This window comes from Stegostoma tigrinum, chromosome 1 (assembly GCF_030684315.1).
Source record: "Stegostoma tigrinum isolate sSteTig4 chromosome 1, sSteTig4.hap1, whole genome shotgun sequence".
NCBI lineage: Eukaryota > Metazoa > Chordata > Chondrichthyes > Orectolobiformes > Stegostomatidae > Stegostoma > Stegostoma tigrinum.
In genome coordinates, this window is record NC_081354.1 from 67,948,857 (window position 1) to 67,973,410 (window position 24,554).

The window sequence follows — 24,554 nt, forward strand, 5'->3', positions numbered from 1 at the left end:
GCGAATCTACTACTGTTGCAGGCAAAGCGTTCCATTCCCTTACTACTCTCTGAGTAAAGAAACTACCTCTGACATCCGTCCTATATCTTTCACCCCTCAATTTAAAGCTATGCCCCCTCGTGCTTGCCATCACCATCCTAGGAAAAAGGCTCTCCCTATCCACCCTATCTAACCCTCTGATTATTTTATATGTTTCAATTAAGTCACCTCTCAACCTTCTTCTCTCTAATGAAAACAGCCTCAAGTCTCTCAGCCTATCCTCGTAAGACCTTCCCTCCATACCAAGCAACATCCTAGTAAATCTCCTCTGCACCCTTTCCAATGCTTCCACATCCTTCTTATAATGCGGTGACCAGAACTGTACGCAATACTCCAAGTGCGGCTGCACCAGAGTTTTGTACAGCTGCAGCATAACCTCTTGGTTCCGGAACTTGATCCCCCTATTAATAAAAGCTAAAACACTGTATGCCTTCTTAACAGCCCTGTCAACCTGGGTGGCAACTTTCAAGGATCTGTGTATATGGACACCGAGATCTCTCTGCTCATCTACACTACTAAGAATCTTACCATTAGCCCTGTACTTTGCCTTCTGGTTACTCCTACCAAAGTGCATCACCTCACACTTGTCTGCATTAAACTCCATTTGCCACCTCTCAGCCCAGCTCTGCAGCTTATCTATGTCTCTCTGCAACCTACAGCATCCTTCGTCACTATCCACAACTCCACTGACCTTAGTGTCATCTGCAAATTTACTAACCCATCCTTCTACGCCCTCATCCAGGTCATTTATAAAAATGACAAACAGCAGTGGACCCAACGCCGACCCTTGCGGTACACCACTAGTATCTGCTCTCCAGGATGAACATTTCCAATCAACTACCACCCTCTGTCTTCTTTCAGCAAGTCAATTTCCGATCCAAACTGCTATATCTCCCACAATTCCATTCCTCCGCAATCATCCAGGTGATTTGGAAGAAAAAGAATACCAATCCGTTGTTTTCTGGAACATGACAAATTGTAGCTACCTTCAAGAATGGAGATAAATCATGATGTAGAAACTATTGAGGTGTTTCACTTTTGTACATGGCAGAAAAAATCTGGGTACACATTGTCCTAAATCACCAACCTCCTGTAATGAAGAAAACCAAAGACACAGTACAGCTTTAGACCTAACTAAGAAGCCTCTGATGGTCTTTGTTGCTGGACAAATCCTAAAAAGATGTTGAGAACAACACCAGGAACTCTTCCCCTGACCAAATCATTTGACCCAGTAAATCACAAAGCTCTGCGATTATTCTTCAGAGATCTGGATGTCTAAAAACTTCCTCACGATTCTACAACTTGTCCCTGATGATATAACTGCAACTGTCTTGAGTGGGAGACATGAAAGAAACACCTTCAAATTCTGGCCAGTACCAATCAAAGCAGTGTGATATCCCCAGTGTTATTTACATTCTACCTGATGATCATTATTCACTTCATCAAAGACTGACTGTCCTCTACTGTCAGTGTTAAGTACTGCCTGGAAGAAAAATTCTAACCTCAGTCACTTCCATCTCAAAAGTAAACTGACCACCAAAGACGTATGTGACCTGCAGTATTTGAATGACTGCCATTTTGGCGGCCATTCTGCACCCAATTTGCAAGTCTCTCTCAACATCTTCAATTCTCTGCACAAGAGACTCAGCATCTTTGATAGCTGTCAATGCAAAATTCTGATATCAACCCACATATTTTCAGTGAAATGTTCTACTTCGCATCACTGTCGAAGGAAAGACCCTGGAATATGTTTAGCATGTCCCATACCTAGACACTTCTCTTGAAATTGACCATTGATGAGAAGGTTCAATGCTGAATCAGCAGGACCAACTCCATCATCTAGAAACTAGAGCAACAAGTGGGACAATAAACACCTCTATAAGTCCACAGAAGTCCCAGTATGTAGAAGAGTTTTTGTTGCTACTGTGTCGTTTTGGAGTGAGACCTGCACTGTGTGTGGGCAACACATAAAAGCATTAGAAAAATTCCACCAGTAATACATCCACTGTCTTCTCCGAATCTACTGATTCAAATCATTGAACAAACACTAATGTACTTTTTGAAACCAACTCTATACACATTCATGCAAAACTCCTGCAAAATCAACTACAATGGTTGACTTTTGAGTGGTCAAGGCACCAGCCTGGCCTATACTTTATTGAAAGCTGGCTGGGAGATGGCAGACAGCAAACGAGGGCTCATGGTAGCAGTCACAAGCCAGAAGGTGTATCAATACAGATTACATTTCTGTCCCAAACTTCCCCCTTTCGTAGCAATAAAACAAAAATAAATTGCTTGCATTATCACATACATTTTAAATCACCCATGCTAAACAGTTGAAACATAAGTATTTTCATTCATTGGCAGTTCATTATTCTCGTCAATTTTTGCATATGCTTTAAAGTTATACGTATGTGTTATCATTGACTGCTCATCTGGGTGAGGTTCCTCGCAGGGGGAATGTCATTCTCATGTGAGCTGTTGTTGCCATTGTACTTGTTGCTGTTCCATTTCTGTCAGGATGTTTCTGGGGCTGATGGTTGATCTATGGAGTGTGCAGTTAATCAGCTCACATCTCCTAACTGGCTCTCACAGTTGAGTAACAGCTTTGCCAGTATCTGCCTGCAGTTGGGATGGTACCTCTGGCTTTAAACTTCCAACATACATGATCAAAGTAACAACTGCTCCATGCAACTGTCCCTCATTGCTACTTGGGCTGACACCTGCAGGGAGTTTTGAACTACAGTAATTCTCTAAATCTTGACTCCAAAGCTGGCAATGGTGTAGCAGTCTTACGAAAACAAAATTTGACTTTCTGAGGTTTCACCTTGATTTTGCCATTCACATCTATTATTACTTCTCGCTTCTGTAGCTTTTTTGTTATTTAAAGAGTTGGTTGGTTGTGATTCCACATTAGTCTTTGTACTGCACTACTTTCCATGCCCCTTAAAAGTGTGCTTCTCCACTCAAGAATTGCCTCCTACAATCTGTGGTGGATTTACTCAATTTCTTGATTTCTTCAGAGATTTTCCCCGCAGTCTCAGCCTTTCCAATGGACTGGTGACAGTGTGAGGGTTGTACGGTCTTGAGTTTCTCAGTACTTTCAGATGCAGCCAAATTCTTCAAATCATGATGTGTGGGCCATTATAACTTCTGAGTATAATTTTTGAGAATACAACAATAGCTAAAGTGTACTTTCAGCCACATTACATTCTTAGCAGTAATAACTGAAATTGGTTTGTCCACCTCCCAGTAATCAGAGTTGTAGTCTACTATGCCTGGGTAATCACTTCCTGTCATGGTGAAGAAATCTCCTCCCAGCTTCCCCCATGCTCTGTTTTGAATGTCATGTGTAATTATGACTCTCTAGCTTGCTTGACTTGGTACTCATTAGAAATACTGCACTGACTGAATTGGTCTTTGATTTCATTGCTCATGTTTGACCAGTCGAGTAAGTCCCTTATTTTCTTCAGACATGAATCAATACCTTGGCATCTTGTATGAAAGTTGTCTAGTATCTCCCCTCTCGACTCCTTAGGGATAATGACTTTATTTCCTTTGTACAATATGCAACCATGGGCTGTTAATTAACCTCTTATGTCAAGCGCTGCCCACACTCTGTCGGAAACAAATGTGCCCCTGATGCTGTTCTGTTGGTATTAATATGCTAGATGCAAATACAATGGTTGTCTTTGCTGCACCAGCTTTCTCCAAGGCCCGTCTCACTGGTATCACAGTATTTCAGCACTGTCATTGCCATCACTAGTTGCTTTATTTTAGCAAATGCTGCTTCACATCCTATGCTCCAATACCATTGGATATCCTTGGCCCTGAGTTGGTTCAACGCTTCACACTCTGTTGACAACTTGGAGACAACTTGGACAACTCAAGAGTTGTGCAAAATAGTTAATGCCTTCGACAAATTGTTGCAGTTCTTTTACATATGTTGGTTACTGCATTGCTGCTACAAATCTCACCATTTGGAAACCAAGTAAAGACCTTTTATCTGTCAGTACATGGCCTATGTACTTGACTTTAGGCATCTTTAATTACAATATTTCCCTTGTTCAGTTTCAGTTTCATCTGGCAAGATTTGTCCAGAAGTGGAGATTGTGATCATCCATTATAGCTTCCACTCCAGGAAGATCATTAACTGCATGGGTACTCCTCTGGAGTCATGAAAATGCAAAACAACTTGAGCAACTATCGTTATTTACAGACAGAATATGGCTAGAAAGTTGTTGCTTTCACCCAGCTTCTCTTGTCAGTAACTGTCCTTCACAAACAGGATAGTGAAGGTTTTGCAAATTGTGGCAAAATTCCTTTGATGATTGGCCTGAGCTAATGAGATCTCTTCAGAGCTTTACTTAGCTCTTTTGGGTCAATGTATATTCTCAATTTGGATTGAAAATTGGCTGGCTGACAGGAAGCAAAGAGTAGTGATAAACGTGTTCCTTTCGGAATGGCAGGCAGTGACCAGTGGGGTACCGCAAGGTTCGGTGCTGGGACCGCAGCTGTTTACGATATATATTAATGATATAGACAAAGGCATTAAAAGCAATATTAGCAAATTTGCCAATGACACAAAGTTGGGTGGCAGTGTGAAATGTGAGGAGGATGTTATGAGAATACAGGGTGACTTGGACAAGCTAGGTGAGTGGACAGATGCATGGCAGATGCAGTTTAATGTGGATAAATGTGTAGTTATCCACTTTGGTGGCAAGAACAGGAAGGCAAATTACTCTCTCAATGGAGTCAAGTTAGGTAAAGGGGAAGCACAACAAGATCTAGGTGTTCTTGTACATCAGTCAATGAAAGCAAGCATGCAGGTACAGCAGGTAGTGAAGAAAGCTAATAGCATGCTGGCCTTCATAACAAGAGGAATTGAGTATAGGAGCAAAGAGGTGCTTCTGCAGCTGTACAGGGCCCTGGTGAGACCACACCTGGAGTATTGTGTGCAGTTTTGGTCTCCCAATTTGAGGAAGGACATTTTTGCTATTGAGGGAGTGCAGCGTAGGTTCACGAGGTCAATTCCCGGAATGGCAGGGCTATCATATGTTGAAAGATTGGAGTGACTGATCTTGTATACACTTGAGTTTAGAAGGATGAGAGGGGATCTGATTGAGGCGTATAAGATTATTAAGGGATTGGTCACTCTGGAGGCAGGAAGCATGTTTCTGCTGATGGATGAGTCCAGAACCAGAGGACATAGTTTAAAAATAAGGGGTAGGCCGTTTAGAACAGAGTTGAGGAAAAACGTCTACACCCAGAGAGTGGAGGATATATGGAATGCTCTGCCCCAGAAGGCAGTGGAGGCCAAGTCTCTGGATACTTTCAAGAAAGAGATAGATAGAGCTCTTAAAGATAGTGGAATCAAGGGTTATGGGGATAAGGCAGGAACAGGATACTGATTGTGGATGATCAGCCATGATCAAAATGAATGGTGGTGCTGGCTCAAAGGACCGAATGGCCTACTCCAGCACCTATTGTCTATTGTCAATTTTCCCAGTCATTTCATTGCATGGCTGCTAATCTATTCTGTAGGAGTTGTCATTTTTTTGATTACTCCTTTGTTTTCCAACTTCTCCGTCTCTGTTTTTCAGGCTGACCTAAATGGCAGCTGGAACATTTCCTTTTCAGATGCTGAAGTGGTCTTACACTCTCATCAAATTCAAAATGGTGATCTCCATGAAACAAACTAAACTTGTGAACACACTGTTGTAACCTTCCCGGATACAGTCCATGGTCAATAATTTGTTACACATTAACATATTACAATCGCTTTTGGTGAACTGAGGGGTATCAATCTAAGTTTGCTTGCAATAGTGGTTTTTTTCAGAGATAATGGGAACTGCAGATGCTGGAGATTCCAAGATAATAAAATGTGAGGCTGGATGAACACAGCAGGCCAAGCAGCATCTCAGGAGCACAAAAGCTGACGTTTCGGGCCTAGACCCTTGGATCCGAAACGTCAGCTTTTGTGCTCCTGAGATGCTGCTTGGCCTGCTGTGTTCATCCAGCCTCACATTTTATTATAGTGGTTTTTTTCATGCCATTTATGATCTGGAATGCCAGGGCTTCATTCTTGCCATTACATTGAGCTTGCATAGTCATCTGTCCACTCAACAGGACTTGGTGCCATCATATTGTTTTCTATTCATCAACGGGATGTGGGCATTACTAGCTAGGCCAGCATTTATTGCCTATCCCTAGATACTCGAGAAAGTGGTGGTGCACTGCATTCATGAACCACTGCAGTCTCGGTTTTACTTTCGAGTGATTCATTTTGGACTATCGTGTTGAGCCACTTTGTGCAGGACTGTGAAGGGCATGACATTATGTTCTGCATCAGTTCTCCTTATGCAGTCCTTATTCCATGAGTTACAAACCTGTCAACCTGACTGAATCAGTCTGTGCATGGTGAGGAATGATTCCTTAGAATTGTTGGCTGACATCTCTCAAACTTGCTTGTGCTTCCTTCCACCCATACAGTTTTGTGCTAAAATAAATCAGCTTCTTACAGGGAGAACACTTCTTCCCTCAGACTAGACATGCCTTTACTTCCCTTTGCATGATATGATCCTGCTCCTGCTCCTGCCCTTTGACCACTATTGTTTTTTGGGCTCTTTGGGCCTGTAATACCTATGAGCATCATGTAAGGCCTGGTCTATTCTGCCACAAATATGCTATAACTGCTGACTTACAACCATAACATTTCTGTACATATAAATTCATTTTTTGAGAGTAGGTCCCTCCTCTGTCAACAGAGGTGCTCTCATTGTAGGATCACTAAAGCTGTCTTTAATTAGATCATCTTTAAACTGAGGAAATGAACAGGATTCTGAGTAAATTTAGCCATACTTTGATCAATGGACTCTTTTTCACTTTGGGCCCTAATGCTAAACACATACCATTCATACATTGTATTCTCTAAGGTTTAAATTGTGCACTCAAGGTTTTCAAGATTTCTGCAACCTTTTCAATTCTTCAACAAAATCTAGAGTCGAGTGTAAGTTGAAACAATCCCTTGCCTGCGGTGATCAGAATCTATCTGTAGCTGAGGTAATGGGAACTGCAGATGCTGGAGAATCCGAGGTAACAAAGTGTGAAGCTGGATGAACACAGCAGGCCAAGCAGCATCTCAGGAGCACAAAAGCTGACGTTTCGGGCCTAAAAGCACATTGGTGCAATTTGCATTTCTATCCAGATAACTGAAAAACATTTCGCTACCAGGTCCCGTTTCCTCAACTTTCAAAAAGTGATATTTCTAGGGAGAACATGAAACAAACCACAAGGGTACTTTTGAAGTCCTTAATGCAGTGCGACAGCATTGACATCAATGACAGGGACAAACTTGCTGCGAGTCATTCAAAATGATGACAATTTATCCATCAGGCTGCCTCATAGTTTAAGTCGATGCACCTTAACAATGAGGGACAGCAGAGGCAAGGAAGGACAAAAATGGTAGGAAATCCTGCACTTTGGATCCTACTACCTCATAGGATGTCCCACCTCATGGTGCCCAAAGCTCTGAATCAAAAATAAGCCAATTTACTCCCCAACCTGCCCATTTAACTACATACCGAAGGAGTCAGGTCACGACTGGGAGCCAAGTGGTAGAAGCTGAACGTGTGGACCGTGTCCTGCAGCAACAGCTGATTGAGTGTGGGCCAGAGTGCTGGCGGCGGATCAAGAGTGGGCCAGTTCAGCGGCAAGAACGGGCCCGTGAGCCAACAGTGGTGAAAATAAACCAATGAGGCAGCAAGAGTGGGCCAGTGAGTGGCAACGGCAGTGAGACTGGGCCTTTTGCGTGGCGACGGTGGCGGCCTCCCGGGTGACCTAGCGGTTGAAGCGATATCTGACCTGGGACTCTGAGATCTGGGCTTCTCTTTTTCCTCTTGCTTACCTTTAAGGCTCTGCTAAAATCTTTTAATTCTGGTTTTTGTAACCAAGTGGGTACCAGTGAACAGTAACTTTGTGCACTTCTCGCTGTATTTATGTATTCCTGTACTTAGTACATGTGACAAATAAATATTTAAATCTACATTGAAGCCCTTGGAAGAAAATATTGACTCTCACAAAGAGATAGTAAGAACTGCAGATGCTTGAGTCAGAGATAGCACAGTGTGGAGCTGCTGTTGACTCTCACAAAGCTGCCTCTAATCCAACTTTTACTAACTAGTCTGGCAAAACTCTAGGAATTAGGTAGGCAACAGTGACATCTACTGACCAGGAATTATATAACATCTTGACGTCTTAGATCGTGTATACAGTGGGCTCAAATTTACAAGGGACACGTTCCCCTTGCCCTCAGTTAGAACATTAGAGGGGAACATGCCAAGGTAATCATTGGCTGCCCTAAACTATTTTATGGCCAATTAGATGTTAAATGCTGGAGGCAGGAATTTCACCCCTCAGGAACAGCGTGTCCTGCCTCCAAGAGGTGCCTGCAAATGAGAAGCTGGCAGCACTCCAACAGTCTCGGATATGGTCATACAATATTGGACGGGGACTTGGGCAAATGTATGGGGCTCTCAACAGATGCCCAGCTGACAGGCTCTGGTGAGGGACAGTGTAAAGTAAGGTGGTATGGATGAGGCGCCAATTGATGTGGGCAACCTTGGAGGGGGAAAGACAAAATCACTTGGGGAGTCTTGGATGTGCTCTATTAAGAATAAGCCAACACCTTCCAAACTCGTCAATAACCTGTCAGCACAGTGAATCCAACCAGCTGGCTGCTTTTCTCAGTACCTCCTGCCAATAATTAAATTTTAGTGGGATGAAATGGGAAACAATAATCCACTAAAGAAACTCAACTGTTCCACTGGCAAACAGACCACTCAATGATACTCCTCACTGTTAAAATAATAGTGGCAGGAGTAGGTGGTAGGCAGGGAGTCTACTTGCTTTATTAACCCCTCTTCATTTACATCCACAAGTGGGGAGGAATAAAATCCAGCCCTGTGTGTGATTATTGCACAAAGAACCTTCATTTTGACATACTTAAACTTCAAAGCGATTTCTTTTCTAGAAAATTTCAGTGACACCCATATCAGAATAATAATTTAAATTTCTTAAATCTTCTCACCAAGGTTCACGTTTAGCAAACATGGCGCCTTGGCTTACTGACCCTGCAAAAGCAGCAAGACCCTAAAAATTTTTAAGTGTAGGCTGCTAAGTGACAAATAGCATTTGAGTCAAATAAGAGCCAGAATATCACAATTTTCACAAGAAAGAATTTAACCACCTTCCTTTCACATTCAATGGCATTACCATCATCCATAGTTAACATGAACCAGCCATACAAACACTGTCACTGCAAAAACAGGCCACACACTGTATATTTTGCAGCAAGGAACATAATTTCTGACTCCCCAAAGCAAGTTGCAATCTAAAAAGCAAAGATGGAGGATGATAGAATTGCCTGGACGAGTGCAGGTCAAACAACTATCAAGAAGCTCAAGATTATCCAAGAAGCCGCCTGCTTGACTGGCAACCTAACTGCTATCTGGGGAAAAAAAAAATCATTTTCTCCAACGCTGGTGCAGACAGCCTTCCAACTACATGATATGTTGTAAAAATGCATGGTGTGAGTGTGTGCCAGCGTGTGTTTCTGGGGGATTGGGGAGAAGGTAGTGGTGGCGGTATTAGGCAGACCTAAAAGGGTAACAATGGGGTTTGATAGTGTAGATGTACTGAAAATGTTTCCACTGTTGGGTTGTTTAGAAAGTTAGTGGTCATAAGTGTAAGATAGTCGTTACTAAATTGACAAGGGCAATCAGAAGCTCTTTACCCAGAGACTGGTAATAATGTGGCATTCATTACTACACAGAGAAATTGAGGCAAATAGCACAGCCAAATTTAAGGGAAAGCTAAATAAACACATGGGGGAAAAGAAAATACAGAGACAAGCAGCTCGGGTTCCCTATATCAAAGTGGGAGAAGGTTGTGTAAGGCATAAACATTTGCATAGACCAGTTAGACCAACTGGCTTGTTTCTTGCTGTATATGCTATATAATTATTACTGAAGGAGACATGACAGGCAAATCACTAGAAACTGCCACACTCTTCTTTAAATAATGCCAACGGGTTTTTTGTATTCACCTGAATTGGTAGTCCTAAAGGTGGCATCTCAAATAATGAAGCAAGCTGTGGTGGTGTACTGAATTAGGACTAGGCTAAATTTTGAACTTAAGTCTGCAATGAAAATTTAATCCACAACTTTCTGATTCTACAACAATGCTGCCAATTGAGATAAGAGTTAATGCATGCCCTCCCACATAAATGGGACAGTCAAGAAGGCACAACAACGTCTCTTCTTCATCAGGCGGCTCAGGAAATTTGGCATAATGTCCCTCACCAACTTCTACAGATGCACCATAGAAAGCATACTGTCCAGGTGCATAATGGTCTGGTTAGGCAACTGCCCTGCCCAGGACTGTAAGACACTACAGAAGGTGGCGTGCACAGCCCAGACCATCATGGAAGTCAACCTTCCATCCATGGTCTGTATTTACACAGCTCACTGCCACAGAAAGGCGGCCAACATCATCAAAGATCCAGCAAATCCTGATAATGACCTCCTACAACCTCTTCCATCAGGTAGAAAATACAGAAACCAGAACACCTGCATGAGCCAATTCAGGAACCACTTCTTTCTGGCAATTATCAAACTATTGAATGGACTCAAGCCACAAATAATGTAATCTGCAACGTAATCTGTATACCTTTAAGCCTGTTTCAGAAATAGTGGAAACTGCAGATGCTGGAGAATCTGAGACAACAAGGTGTGGAGCTGAATGAACACAGCAGGCCAAGCAGCACCATAGGAGCAAGAAAGCTGACGTTTCGGGCCTAGGCCTTTCTTAGAGACTCTAGGCCCGAAACATCAGCTTTCCTGCTCCTATGATGCTGCTTGGCCTGCTGTGTTCATTCCGCTCTACACCTTGTTATCTCTAAACCTTTTTGATTTATACATCTTTTGCTTGCTGTGATCTGCCTGTACCGCTGGTAAACAAAGCTTTTCACTGTATTTTAGTATACGTGACAATAAAATCAATCCAAAAAATCAATGGGATCAGCATGAGAGGAAATGAACTGATGCTTGGCTGGCAGTCTTATCGAAAACAATTCAGACAATTAACTCTTTCCTCCTTCAATGTTTGAGAAAATTCTACTGCATTCAATGGGAATTGAAAATTTAATTTGATATGAAATGTTTGCTAAATTATATGGATGTACTGTATTTACATTTAATTATGGAGCACACAACTTCCATTATACAGAAGTTATTTTCAGACAGAATTGGAACTTTTACTTTTTGGTCAACCAAAGCTTGTTTACGAAGGTGAAACATTAGACCGCAAGACACTGAAGAGCTAATGTGATTTTGTAAAAATATTTATTCTTTTATAAGTTATGGGCATTACAGACAAGGTTAACATCCCTACCTAATCTTGAATTGTGTGGTTTGTTATGTAATATCAGAGGGCAGCTAGGAGTTGAAAATATTGCTGTGGGTCTGGAGACATTAGATGAGACCATGTGAGAATAACAGGTTTCCATCTGTAAAAGACATTAGTGAACTGGATGAGTTTTTAACAATGACTGAATGATAGTTTCATGATCATCATCATCAGGGCTAATTTCCAATGCCAAATGTTTTTATGAACTGAATTTAAATTTGACCACCAGTTTGCTAATTTTTGAACCGATGTCCCCACACTGTTAGCCTCAGTCTCTTGATTAGTAGTGAAGTGACATTGCTATACCATTGGCAGTGACTGAAGATTTTCCAAGTTGCCAAATCTTTACAAGTGATTTAGAATCTGATCAGATTGCATGGATCAGTTGGAGAGTCTGTTAGGGGCAATGAGGATGTGATGAATGGCACTTACAGGAAGGGTGAAACAACACACAGATGTAGTCAGGTAGATGGGTTACCTCCAGGAAAGATAGGAGAGGAAGACAGTTTGTACAGGAGTCTCTTGTGACTTTCCTCATCTCAAACAAATATGTTATTTTGGAAAATGTAGGGGTGATGAACTCTTGGGGAAATGTAGGCTTCTGGTACTGAGACAGGTTGTAATGCAACGAGGGGTATGTCAAGTCCAAGCGCTTAATTGTGATAGGGGGCTCTCTGGTCAGAGGGACATTTCTGCAGCTGGCAACAAGATACCAGAGTGGTGTACTGCCTCCTTGCTGCCAGGATCAAGGATATCTTGGAGACAGTGCAGAATATTCTCAGAGGGGTCCAGCAGGAGGTCATTGTGCACATTGGAACTAAAGACATAGGAAGTGTAAAGGACGAGATTCTGAAGAGAGAATACAGGAAGTTAGACAGCAATTTAATAAGTAGGTCCTCAGGGGTAATAATATCTGGAGTACTCCCAGTGCCATGAGGTAGTGAGGGTAGGAATAGGAGAATAGAGCAGATGAATGTGTAGCTGACGAGCTGGTGCAGGAGAGAAAGAGTCACACTTTTTGGATCATTGAAATCTCTTCTGAGTTAGAAGTGAACTGTATGAGAAGGATGGATTGCGCATGAATTGGAAGGGGACCAATATACTGCTGGGGAGATCTGCTGGAGCTGCTCTGGATGATTTAAACTAGAAAAGGTTGGGGGGGGTGGTTGCGTGGGGAATGAGACCCAGGGAGAGATGAGGAAAGAGATCAGTCTGAGAATAGTGCAGTTGGGAAAAAGACTAAGTCAAATAGTCAGGACATACAGGGACAAAGCAGAGAATGAGGTAGGACAGATAAATTAAATTGCATTTCTTTCAATGCAAGAGGCTTAACAGTTAAGAAAGATGAACTCAGAGAATGGTTGGGAACAGGGGACTGAGATATCATAGTGATTATAGAAATATGGCTCTGAGATGGACAGGACTGGCAGCTTGATGTTTCAGGGTGTAGAAGCTACGGGAAGGATAGAAAGCGGGGGTGGGGCACAAGAGAGGAGAAGAAGTGGCATTTTTGATTAGGAATTATGTTACGGCTATACTTAGGGAGGATATTCCCGGGAATACATCCAGGGAAGTTATTTGGGTGGAACTGAGAAATAATAAAGGGATGATCACCTTTTTGGAATTATACTATACAGCCGACAACAGTCAGCAGGAAATCGAGAAATAAATTTGTCAGGAGATCTCAGTTGTCTGTAAGAATAATATTAGGGCAGTGATTATGGTAGAGGATTTTAACTTCCCAAACATAGCCCGGGAATGCCCTAATTTAAAGGCTTACACAGAGAGGAACCTGTTCAGTATTTGCATGAAAATTTTATTAGTTATGTGGATGTATCTACTAGAAATGATGCAAAACTTGACATACTCTTCGGAAATAAGGCAGGGCAGGTGACTTAGGTGTCAGTGAGGAAGCATTTAGGACCAGTGGTCATAATTCCATTAGTCTTAAAATAATGATTAGAACGGATAGACTGGATCTAAAAGGTAACATTCTAAATTGGTGGAAGGCCAATTTTAACAATATTAGGCAAGAACTTTCAAAAGTTGACAGGGAACAGATGTTCTCAGGTAAAGGGATGGCTGGAAAATAGGAAGCTTTCAAAAATGAGATAATGAGACCTTACATTACCTACAGTGTGGAAACAGGCCCTTTGGCCCAACAAGTCCACACTGCCCCTTGAAGAATCCCACCCAGACCCATCCCCCTATAACCCACACACCCCTGAACACTACAGGCAATTTAGCATGGCCAATCCACCTAGCCTGCACATCTTTGGACTGTGGGAGGAAACTGGAGCACCCGGAGGAAACCCACGCCGACACGGGGAGAATGTGCAAACTCCACACAGACAGTTGCCCGAGGCTGGAATCAAACCCGGGTCCCTGGTGCTGTGAGGCTGCAGTGCTAACCACTGAGCCGCCGTGCCATTCCTGTTAGGGTGAAAGACAAGGCTGGTAGGTGTAGGGAATGCTGGATGAGTAGAGAAATTGAGCTTTTGGTCAAGAATAAGAAGGAAGCATTTCAGGTATAGATAGTAAGGATCGAGTGAATCCCTAGAAGAGTATAAAGGCAGTATGAGTGTACTTAAGAGGGAAGTCAGAAGGGTAAAAAGGGGACATAAGATAGCTTTGGCAAATAGTGTTAAGGAGAATCCAAAGGATTCTACAAATGCATTAGAGACAAAAGAGTAACTAGAGAGAGAATAGGGCCCTTAAAGATCAGCAAAGCCACCTATGTGAGGAACTGCAGGAGATGGGGGAGAAACTAAATGAGTATTTTGCGACAACAAGGTGTGGAGCTGGATGAACACAGTAGGCCAAGCAGCATCAGAGGAGCTTCAGCATCTTCAGAAGGGTCTCAACCCAAAATGTCAGCTTTCCTGCTCATCTGATGCTGCTTGGCCTGCTGTGTTCATCCAGCTCTACACCTTGTTATCTCAGATTCTCCAGCATCTGCAGGTCCTACTATCTCTGAGTATTTTGCGTTAGTGTTTATTGTGGAGAAGGATATGGATGATGGAGAATGTGAAGAAATAACTAGCGACATCTTGAAAAATGTCCATACTATAGTGGAGGAGGTGCTGGATGTCTCAAATTGCACAAAGGTGTATAAATCCCTGGGATTAGATCATTGGTACCTTAGAACTCTATGGGAAGCTAGGGAAGTGATTGCTGGGCCCCTTGCTGTATAATTGATACCCATAGGTGAGTTGCTGGAAGACTGAAGGTTCATTAATGTCGTGCCACTATTGAAGAAAAGTGGTAAGGAAAAGCTAGGGAACTACAGACTGGTGAGCCTGACATTGGTGATGGGTACAATGCTGAAGGGAATCCTGAGGGACAGGATTTATATGTATTTGGAAAGGCAAGGACTGAGTAGAGATGTCTTTGTCTGTGGGAAATCACGTCTCACCAACTTGATTGAATTTTTTAAGAAGCAGCGAAGATGATTGATGAGGGCAGTGTGGGGCATGTCATCTACATCGACTTCAGTAAGATGTTCAACAAGATTTCTCATGGTAGACTGGTTAGTAAGGTTAGATCACACAGAATACAGGGTGAACTAGGCATTTGGACACAGAACAGGCTCAAAGGTAGGAGACAGAGGGTGGAGGTGGAAGATTGTTTTTCAGACTGGAGGCCTGTGACCAGCAGTGTGCCACAAGGACAGGTACTGGGTCCACTACTTTTCATCATTTATATAAATGATTTGGATGTGAAAGTAGGAAGTACGGTTGATACATTTTCAGATGATACCTAAATTGGAGGTGTACTGGACAGCCAAAAAGGTTACCTCAAAGTAAATTGAGCTCTTGATCAGATGTGCCAATGGGCCAAGGAGTGGCAGATGGAGTTTAATTTAGATAAATATGAGATGCTGCATTTTGGAAAAGTAAATCAGGGCCAGATTTATGGACTTAATAGTAAGGTCCTAGGGAGTATTGCTGAACAAAGAGACCTTAAAGTGTAAGTTCATAGTTCCTTGAAAGTGGAGTCCCAGGTAGACAGGGCAGTGAAGAAGGTGTTTGGTATGCTTGCCTTTATTGGTCAGCACATTGAGTGTAGGAGTTGGGAGGTTGGGTGGCTGTACAGGACATTGGGTAGGCCACTTTTGGAATACTGCATGTAAGCCTGGTCTCCCTGCTTCAGGAAGGATATTGTGAAACTTGAAAGGCTTCAGTAAAGATTTACAAGGTTGCTGCCAGGGTTGGAGGGTTTGAGCGATAGGGAGCGGCTGAACAGGCTTGGGCTATTTTTCCTTGAGTGTCAGAGGCTGAGGAGTGATCTTAAAGAAGTTTATAAAATCATGAGTGGCATGGAAATTGTGAATAGCCAAAGTCTTTTCCCCAGGGTTGGGGAGTCCAAAACTAGAGGGCTTAGGTTTAAGGTAAGTGGGAAAGATTCAAAAGGGACCTGAGGATCAATGTTTTCACACAGAGGGTGGTGTATGTATGGAATGAGCTGCCAGAGGAAGCAATGGAGGCTGGTACAATTACAATATTTAAACGGCATCTGAATGAGTATATGAATAAGAAGGGTTTAGAGGGATATGGGCCAAATGCTGGCAAATGGGACGAGATTAATTTAGGAAATCTGGTCAGAATGGATACGTTGGACCAAAGGGTCTGTTTCCATGCTGTACAGCTCCATGGCTTTGTGACTAATTCCACAGCACCATCCATTTTTCTGTGGAATCAATGTCCTGTATAATCAAAGATTAAGTGATAGGATACTGTTAGCAATGAGCAGTATTTACAGGGAGACCTGGTTAGGAAATCACAAAATGGAAAATTTGGCAGAATGTTCCCACAATTTTCCTGAAAGTGTTCCCTGTGAGCATTGAATCCCATTAGGAATACGCAGTTAAAGAGTGTCCAGTGTTTGACACACACAACATGTGCTGAAAGAAAACTATCAGTGCCGACACATACTGCTAGCCAGCTGGATTCTGACCTGTTACATCTGGGTACTAAGTTACATCCTCTACCTTCCTCCACCAATTATTCCTACAAATGTAGAGGTTTAGTATCATTAAAATCAAAGTTAATTCTTCCATTAGCAGGAGATCAGAATATGCAAGAGTTAGATAAAGATATTTTCACAGTCTTCTCAATGGGCTATTATGAACGACACTGGAATGTCTAAAGATTGGAGAAAGGAAGCTAATGCATTTTTTTCAGTGCAAATAGAAGGATGGGAATGAATAATAAAAGCCAAACAAATGAATAGACTGAAATGGATTTGACCTGATCATATTAAAGGAACTGAGAGGAAATGGATGTATCAGCTGTAATGTAGTTTGCTGGGGTGGTGCATTAATATCAGAGGCTCTAAAGAGTTGCAATTTTACATGATCATATCAAACGGAGGAAGAATCAAATGAAGTAAGATTTTCACAGTTGAAAAATTACTGCAGTGCATTATGAAAGACAGATTAAGTCAAAACTTTGAAAAATCTAGACCAATCAAATGAAATTAGCCTCGTTTTGTGAAAGGCAGAAAGTATTTTATAGTTAAATAATATAGGAATTTATTGATAACATTCACTAAGACATCAAGTGGATGAGGATGGATGTGACATTTCATGGCTTTCACAGCGACTTTGTCGTGTATAATGCTGTCAGCTGGAGAAAAAACTCCTAAGACAGGAGTGATAGTGAAAAGGTTGTTCAAAGACCTAACTTTTGGAAGGTTCTAAAAAGCAGGGAGTGAAAAAAGACAATTAAGTAAAGTGGGTGATGTTCTACAGAAGAAAGCTAAAGCTGCATCACCAGGTGTAGATGAGAGGAGGCAAGACATACTGAAAAGCAGTCAGAACTCATGGAATGTATGGAAAGGGATAGAAGAGGACAGAAGACAGGAGGACAAATCTATATTTGAAGTATAAGGATTTTAAATTCACTGCACAAAGAGTCAGTCTTATTAATGAAGATGATGATGATGATGGGTCAAAACATTAAGAGTACTGTATTGTGATTGTTTTGTCGACCCCAAATGTGAGAGTAAGTGAGAAGCTCCTATCTGGCCAGATCTACTACCAAAAGAGGTAAAGAACCTTATTTCGTAGAATGGTGGAAAATGTGACTAAGGGATAAGTCACGCAGCCTATCAGTCTGCTCCACCATTTAGTACGATCATGGCTAATTTTCTTTCTCAACACCATATGCATACTCTTCCCCATACTCTTAATGTCTTTAATGTCTTTAATCTCCCTGTTTATTTTGTCCTTTTAAAATAGTGCTTCATTGGTTTCTTAATAAATAATCGTTTCTTAATAAATAATTAAATATGTGTACATATTTATTTTATAAATATAAACAACATACCACACACAGACACACTATACATACATAATTAAATGTATGTCCGCTGCCCTTGCCAGTCTTGGCTCTCTCAGCCTGGCTGGTCACCAATGTTTCCTGCAATGAGGCAGAGGGAGGGACTGACTGTCATAGATATAGATGGAAGGGTAATTACTGGTGATACAGGAGCAGCAGAAATGGTGAGGTATCCCCAGTGAGTGTGTAGGAAGAACAGAGGGCAGTAAAGGTTAGTAGTTTGTGAGAATGAAGCGAGTGAGAGTCGTTAAGTGGACACGATGCATGCAGTAGTGAGAGTTGGAGCACATGAGCCTTGGTGAGAAGTATGGGCAGTGGCAGAGTGAGAGAGAGTGCTGCCTTATGAGTATAGATTAGCAGAAAGAAGAAGCATTGATGGATCAGAGATAATGGGAACTGCAGATGCTGGAGAATCCAAGACAACAAAATGTGAGGCTGGATGAACACAGCAGGCCAAGCAGCATCTCAGGAGCACAAAAGCTGACGTTTCGGGCCTAGACCCTTCATCAAAGCATTGATGGATCACCTTTTTAACCCAGGACATGGCACTGACCCAGCCCTATCTGTGGGCAGGTCGGATGAGTCTGGTGGCATAGTCTCCTTTGGCCATAAGTCACTAAAAGGATAGTGCTCCTCTCCATGACCCTTACCACAAGCACTTCTAGGTTTCCACCCACACCTAGCTTGCCTTTTTCGGCCATTCCCTCAGTAATTATTGTTGAACACCAGAATGTGAGGAGCAATTTGTGGTTTGCAGCATCTAAAGTGCTGGGGTTTAAACATTGTACCAGCAGCATCATAACTGCAAGGTCTGGCAGTGGCAATTATTTCTGCCTCTTTTTGCTGCCTGGTTCCATGAAGGAGTCCCGTTGTATAATTAATGAGGTGAGAAATGGAAGAGTGAATGAGAAATGACATTCTGAGTCAGAGAGGACCAGAAGCCAAGAAACTCAGTGGTCAAAACAAGTAAACTAGAAATGGGAAAATTTAGCTGAGTATGTGTAAAGAACTACTTTTGTCTTTTTAAATAGTGCTTTGCTTGGTTCAAACAGAATTGTAAAATTATGCAGTTTTCTAGCCGAAACAGTTTGTGTGTGTTTGTCACGATCCTAGGTTCGGAAGAAGAGTAAGGCCTGCAGAGCTGGATTATGTGAGGGAGATGAAATGATCGCAATCAACGGTGAACCTTGTTCAGAATTAACCCATTCAGAAGCCATGCAGTTGATTGATGGGACCAGTGAAAATCTACAAATCCTGATTAAAAGGTAGGGCTATTTACACTGAAAAGCCAAAACATTTATTTATTTATGAGCACTTTTATTGTGTACATTTTACAGTCATAGAACTCAAAATTGAAGTAAACAATTTAGTCAATCATTAACTCACTGAAGCATCTAGTTTATGTGGAATGATATTATTGAGGTGTCCTCAACTTAATCAAATTCCTTCTATACTACAGATATTACAGTTGAAACACATTCGCACACTGGACAGCTCAAATGGTTGAAGGTTATATTTCCAAGTTGAAAATAATGGCCATGAAATTCAGTTTAATTGTAATACTAGATGCTTACTCGTATTTCCCAAGAGCATGTTACACCAATAGCCAACATCTGTGCACCATTCTGCAAAGATATGTGTACATGCAGATGTGATGAATGACTTTGATTTGGTGCTATAGTGTTATCACACATCCAGCCAGCTGATGTAACATCAGGGTCCCAAATTTTGGGAATAAATGTCCAGCAGAGAACTACATTTTTCTGGGCAACAAAATAGAAGGGTGAAGCTGCACTATGGGTCCTGCACTCACATACACCTTGGTTGCAAGGCAAGTAATTTTTGGAACGTTTTCTATTGCAACGTGTCTGGAAGTACTTGCGATTTTTTTTTGGTGATGATTTAATGAGTTTTACATTTGCCAAAGAATGCTGCTTGATGCTAACATAGATTAGGTTACCTGTATATAAAAACTCTTTACTGAGTATGGAGTCAGCATTGGCAGGGCCTCTGGATCTGCAGCTGGACAGGGTGATAAAGGAGGCTGAGGAAAATTCAAGGTCTGTGCTATTCTCTCTGCCAACTTGGAGTCAGATGCCTCTATGCTCATTTACAGTAACAGGAAGCTATCTGACAGGCCAAAGTCAGCATCTTGGCATGCATTCAGTGCTCTCCTACATGCCCAAAAAGGTCCAGAGCTAAATTTTTTGTAGAGTTCATAGAGTACATTTAGAACAGTTTCTTGGAACAACATGTTCTGAAACCAAACAGTGATCTATTTTAGACTAAGCAGTGTGTAATTAAACCAGACTCATTAATTGCCTCATCATACAGCATTTTCTTCATAATGTTATGCCTCACTGGGGGCAGCATATTGCAAATCAAGCCTCGCTATTTCTGGACTCATTACAAAAGCTACATTTTAAAGAAGTGTGCCTTATTCTTTAATTTCTATGCATTCTAGATCTAGATTGACAGAAAGCATAGACCAAGCTGTTATACTTAATACCAATGACTATTTATTACAAGTAAATTGACACGAGCTAGAGGTAGTCAAATTGGCATATAAGTCTACTAGTTAAAAATCTAACCCCCTTTAAACTCCCGCAGCGTTTTCATTCCTACAGAGACAGACACAGACAGGAAAACGAACTTGGATGCTATAGATGGAGAGAAAACTTGGAAAGCAGTTCAGTGGTCTCTGTTCATAGGATCTGCTGAGATGGCTCTTGTGCTTTTAAGAAAGATGCTTCTCAACCTTCCTTCAGTGGATGGTTTCACTGGTTTGCAGGAGGCATAGGGTGGCTCGAACTTCAAAGGTCTCTGATTTGTTAATTTAAAGGCACAGCTTTAAACTGCTGAAAGAAAAATAACTGATTTTCTTCAGGCTTAAAATGACATTCACTGCAGAAAACAATGAGCTAGTAGAGATCAGACAACTTCTTCCCATCTCGCACATAGCCCCAAGGCATTCAGCTATCTAAGGACTAATCACGCAGTTGTTGGCAGGTAGAAGGCCTTTGTTATTGATAGCAAGAACTGCAGATACTGGAGTCAGAGATAATATAGTGTGGACCTGGAGAAACACAACAGGCCAGGGAGCATCATAGGGGCAGGAAAGTTAATGTTTCGCGTCAGGCCCCTTCTTCAGAAATGGGGGTGGGTGAAGGGAGCTGGGCAATGAATAGAGAGAGGAGGGGTGGGGCTGGGTAACGTAGGTGGAATGGTGATCGGTCGCCAACCATTTTAACTCGCCCTCACACTCCCTGGGTGACATGTCCATTCCAGGCCTCTGCCAGTGTCACAATGACACCAACCTCAAACTTGGAGGAGCAAAACCTCATATTCTATCTTGGGAGTCTACAGCCCAATGGCCTAAACATGGAATTCACCAGTTTTAAAATCTCTTCAACCCTGGCTTCATCCCATGTCCTACTTTCACCTGTCTCATCCCCGTCTCTTTGACCTGACACAACCTGTCCATCTTCTCTCCCACCTACCTGCCCCACCCATCCCACTGACTAATCCCCACCACTCCCTACCTGCACTCACCTATCACCATCCCACCTACCTTCCCTGTTCCCACCCCTCATCTATCTATTTATTTCCCAGCTCCCTTCCTCTTCCCCATTTCTGAAGAAAGGTGCTGACCCGAAACATCAACTTTCCTGCTCCTATGATGCTGTCTGATCTGCTGTGTTTCTCTGGCTCCACACTGTGTTGTCTTTTTTATTGATAACTGGTCACTTCTTCACAGATCTATAAGCTACATGTTGTTGGTTGAATATCCATTTGCACATATTGGCTTCAGTTTATCTGCACCTTCTTCGACTACTACCTAATCCAGCAGCTGTATAAACCGTGCTTGCAATGAATTTCAGGTTGTTAGCTTTTAAAATCTGCAGTAATCCTTTAACAATCTTTGGTTTTTAAAACAAGTCTTTCCAATGTCAGCCCATAACAAAAATACAGAAGAATAAAATTATGCTGTCCTTACTGTAAGAGTGATCATAACTTAATGGAATTTTACATTTGGGTTGAGGATGAGAAATATGAGTTTGAAACTAAACATAAACCTAACTGAAGGGAATTACAGATCATGAAGAGAGGGTTGACTAAAGTGGAACAGGAAAATAGATTAAAAGGTCAAATGATAGAGAGGGGGTGGCAGACACTTAAGTAGATAGTTCTTAACTATTAAAAACATATTGCATTTGAGGGAAAAAAAACAACAGATGGATGCACCAAGGAAGTTAATAAGTTAATAACAAGTTAAGTAAGGAAGCTAAGGATAATATTTCATTGTTGGTACACTAGAGATTGGAACAATATGAAACTAGTAAAAGATGACGAGAAAAAGAGACAGAAAGTGAAAAATGAGTGAAAGCTAGCAAGCAATATTTGAAAAGATAGTAAAAGCTTCTACAAGTACATAAGAAGGAAATGAATGGCTACAGTGTAACATCGTTAACGGGTGTGCTATGAGAATTCATAATCAAAAATAGGTGAAAGGCAGAGACTTTGAATAAATCTCTTGCATCTGTTTCACAGTATAAGGAATAAAAGCACTCCCAAAATGTTGGGAAATTTAGAGGCAGTTGGGAGGAATGCAAAGAAATCATGGCATCAAAATGTAAGTTTCACATATTAGAGATGGATTTTGAGTGGCAGAACTGTATGAAGCTCTCTTTTTGCTCTCTCTTAGGAGGGACAAAGCAAGTACTGACAACACAAGTTTGAGAACTATCTGAATGCTGAGATCTCAAAGACATCTGTGATATTCACAGCTGTTATTGTTCCAGGGCACCACTATTAATTATGGTTCAGGTTGACACCTTACACCTTCAGGACATACCAAAGGGCTTTAGACAATATCTTCTTTGATCTATTTTTTTGTACTGGACATAATGCCCTTTTAAATTTTGGACTTTCGTTTGAGTGTGTCAGTCTGATGTCTCACCTTTATTTTTTAATCAGAGTTGGTAACTAACAAAATTTCTTTCACTCAAGAAATCCTGTAATTGTTTCCTTGATGTTTCTGGTGCTCTAGTTAACTACTGTTTAATCAGATTGAGGCATGGCTGTGTATTAAAAATATCATTAAATTTTTGTTGCGACTAACTGTGGAAACCAGAAAAAAGAGGAGGTGACTCAGCTCTCCTCACCTGGTCATAATACGGTCACTAGAGAAAACATATTGGGTGAACTGAAATGACTAAAGTCTGCCAAGTCCCCCGGATACAATGATCTTCATTCTAAGATCTTAAAAGAAGTGGCTGCAGAGGTAGTGAGGTATTAGTTATGATCTACCAAAATTCCCTAGATTCTGAAAATATACCTGTCATTTGGAAGTTGCAAAAGTAACAATCAATTCAAGAAAGGAGGGAGACAAGAAAGCAGACGGTTAAGAGCCAGTTGGGTTAACATCTCTATTTGAGAAAATGCTTAAATCAAAATATGAAGGAAGGATAGGAAAATGGAGCTAAAAATAATTAATACTTAAAAGTACTTGGTATAGAGGTTGGTCTACTTTATTTGCAGTGTCTGAAAGCAGGAAGATTTATGTGAGTTAAATGGTATTGGGTGGAAGACAAAAAGGTCAAGGTCATAACATCAGCAGCTTACACATCATGGCAGATATCAAGACTATTGTGTGCTCGGAATTGAGAAGGAGCCTAAAGCAGGAACACACCCATTCTCAATATCTGCAGTGTCACTGATGCCACAGACCCACTGCAGCTGCTCTCATGAGTGCACACGAGATGCTGGTGTCCTAGTCCATCTCCAGTATGTTTTGCTTCCTTCTATTGATGCACCACCTCGTCCTGCAAAAGACAGAAGTGGGAAGAATATCCGCTCTTCTGATGGATGGTGTTTGGGAAATAGCCAGGTGAATTTCTGGAGGCATGTGGAAGCAGTGAGAAGTGGGTATGAGACTGAGAGCATTTGTAGGTTGGATATCCAGTTATAAGATATGACTCCTGCATATCAGGCACTGCCAGTAGATCAGTGATGAGCTATGATGCATTGAGCTTTGTGAGAGGTTGGTGGTGTGAAGAACAGGAGATCGCATGTTACTTTGAGAATTTGTACAATGTCTGTAGACCTTTTGTGGCCGTGCTAACCAGTAAATGGTCATAGACTCTGGGAGTTGACCATCCATGCTACCTGCTCCCTCACCTCTCCATTCTGAGCTTGGTCCTCTGGGTCTCTAGCATTCCACTGGGACCATGACATTTCTTGTCTTGCTCATCTGCAACAGTAATGTGTCCATTGCCAATTCCATTACTATGGGTCCCTTTGCCCAGATATTAACTTTCCAAATGTTTATATTTCCACAATTCTTTGTGCAGTTTCCCTTTAAGATACATTTGCCCTTTAAAGGTACGTGTGGATTTTGGAATATGGACTATAAACAGTGCACCTGGTTATTTTAAAAGTTAACCAGCAACAGTCGGGAGTAGCCCTGGGGGCAGACTAGCCATAATCATGTATGTGATCAGAGATATGGGAACTGCAGATGCTGGAGAATCCAAGATAACAAAGTGTGGGGCTGGATGAACACAGCAGGCCAAGCAGCATCTTAGGAGCACAAAAGCTGACATTTTGGGCCTAGACCCTTCATCAGAAAAGTCTTTTCTGATGAAGGGTCTAGGCCCAAGACGTCAGCTTTTGTGCTCCTAAGATGCTGCTTGACCTGCCGTGTTC

General features: G+C 41.8%; 1 protein-coding gene across 4 annotated transcripts in view; it reads left to right on the forward strand.

Moving 5' to 3' along the window:
- Positions 1–24,554, forward strand: part of synpo2b (synaptopodin 2b) — a 124,962-nt gene that overhangs the window by 41,455 nt on the left and 58,953 nt on the right. For 3 of the 4 annotated variants that reach the window (XM_048529705.2, XM_048529715.2, XM_048529722.2), the window contains exon 2: positions 18,960–19,111. The exons of the other annotated variant lie outside the window; for it this stretch is intronic. In XM_048529705.2, coding sequence (XP_048385662.1) covers positions 18,960–19,111 — 152 coding nt within the window. The remainder of the gene's footprint in view (positions 1–18,959; positions 19,112–24,554) is intronic. 4 annotated transcript variants of the gene reach the window in all.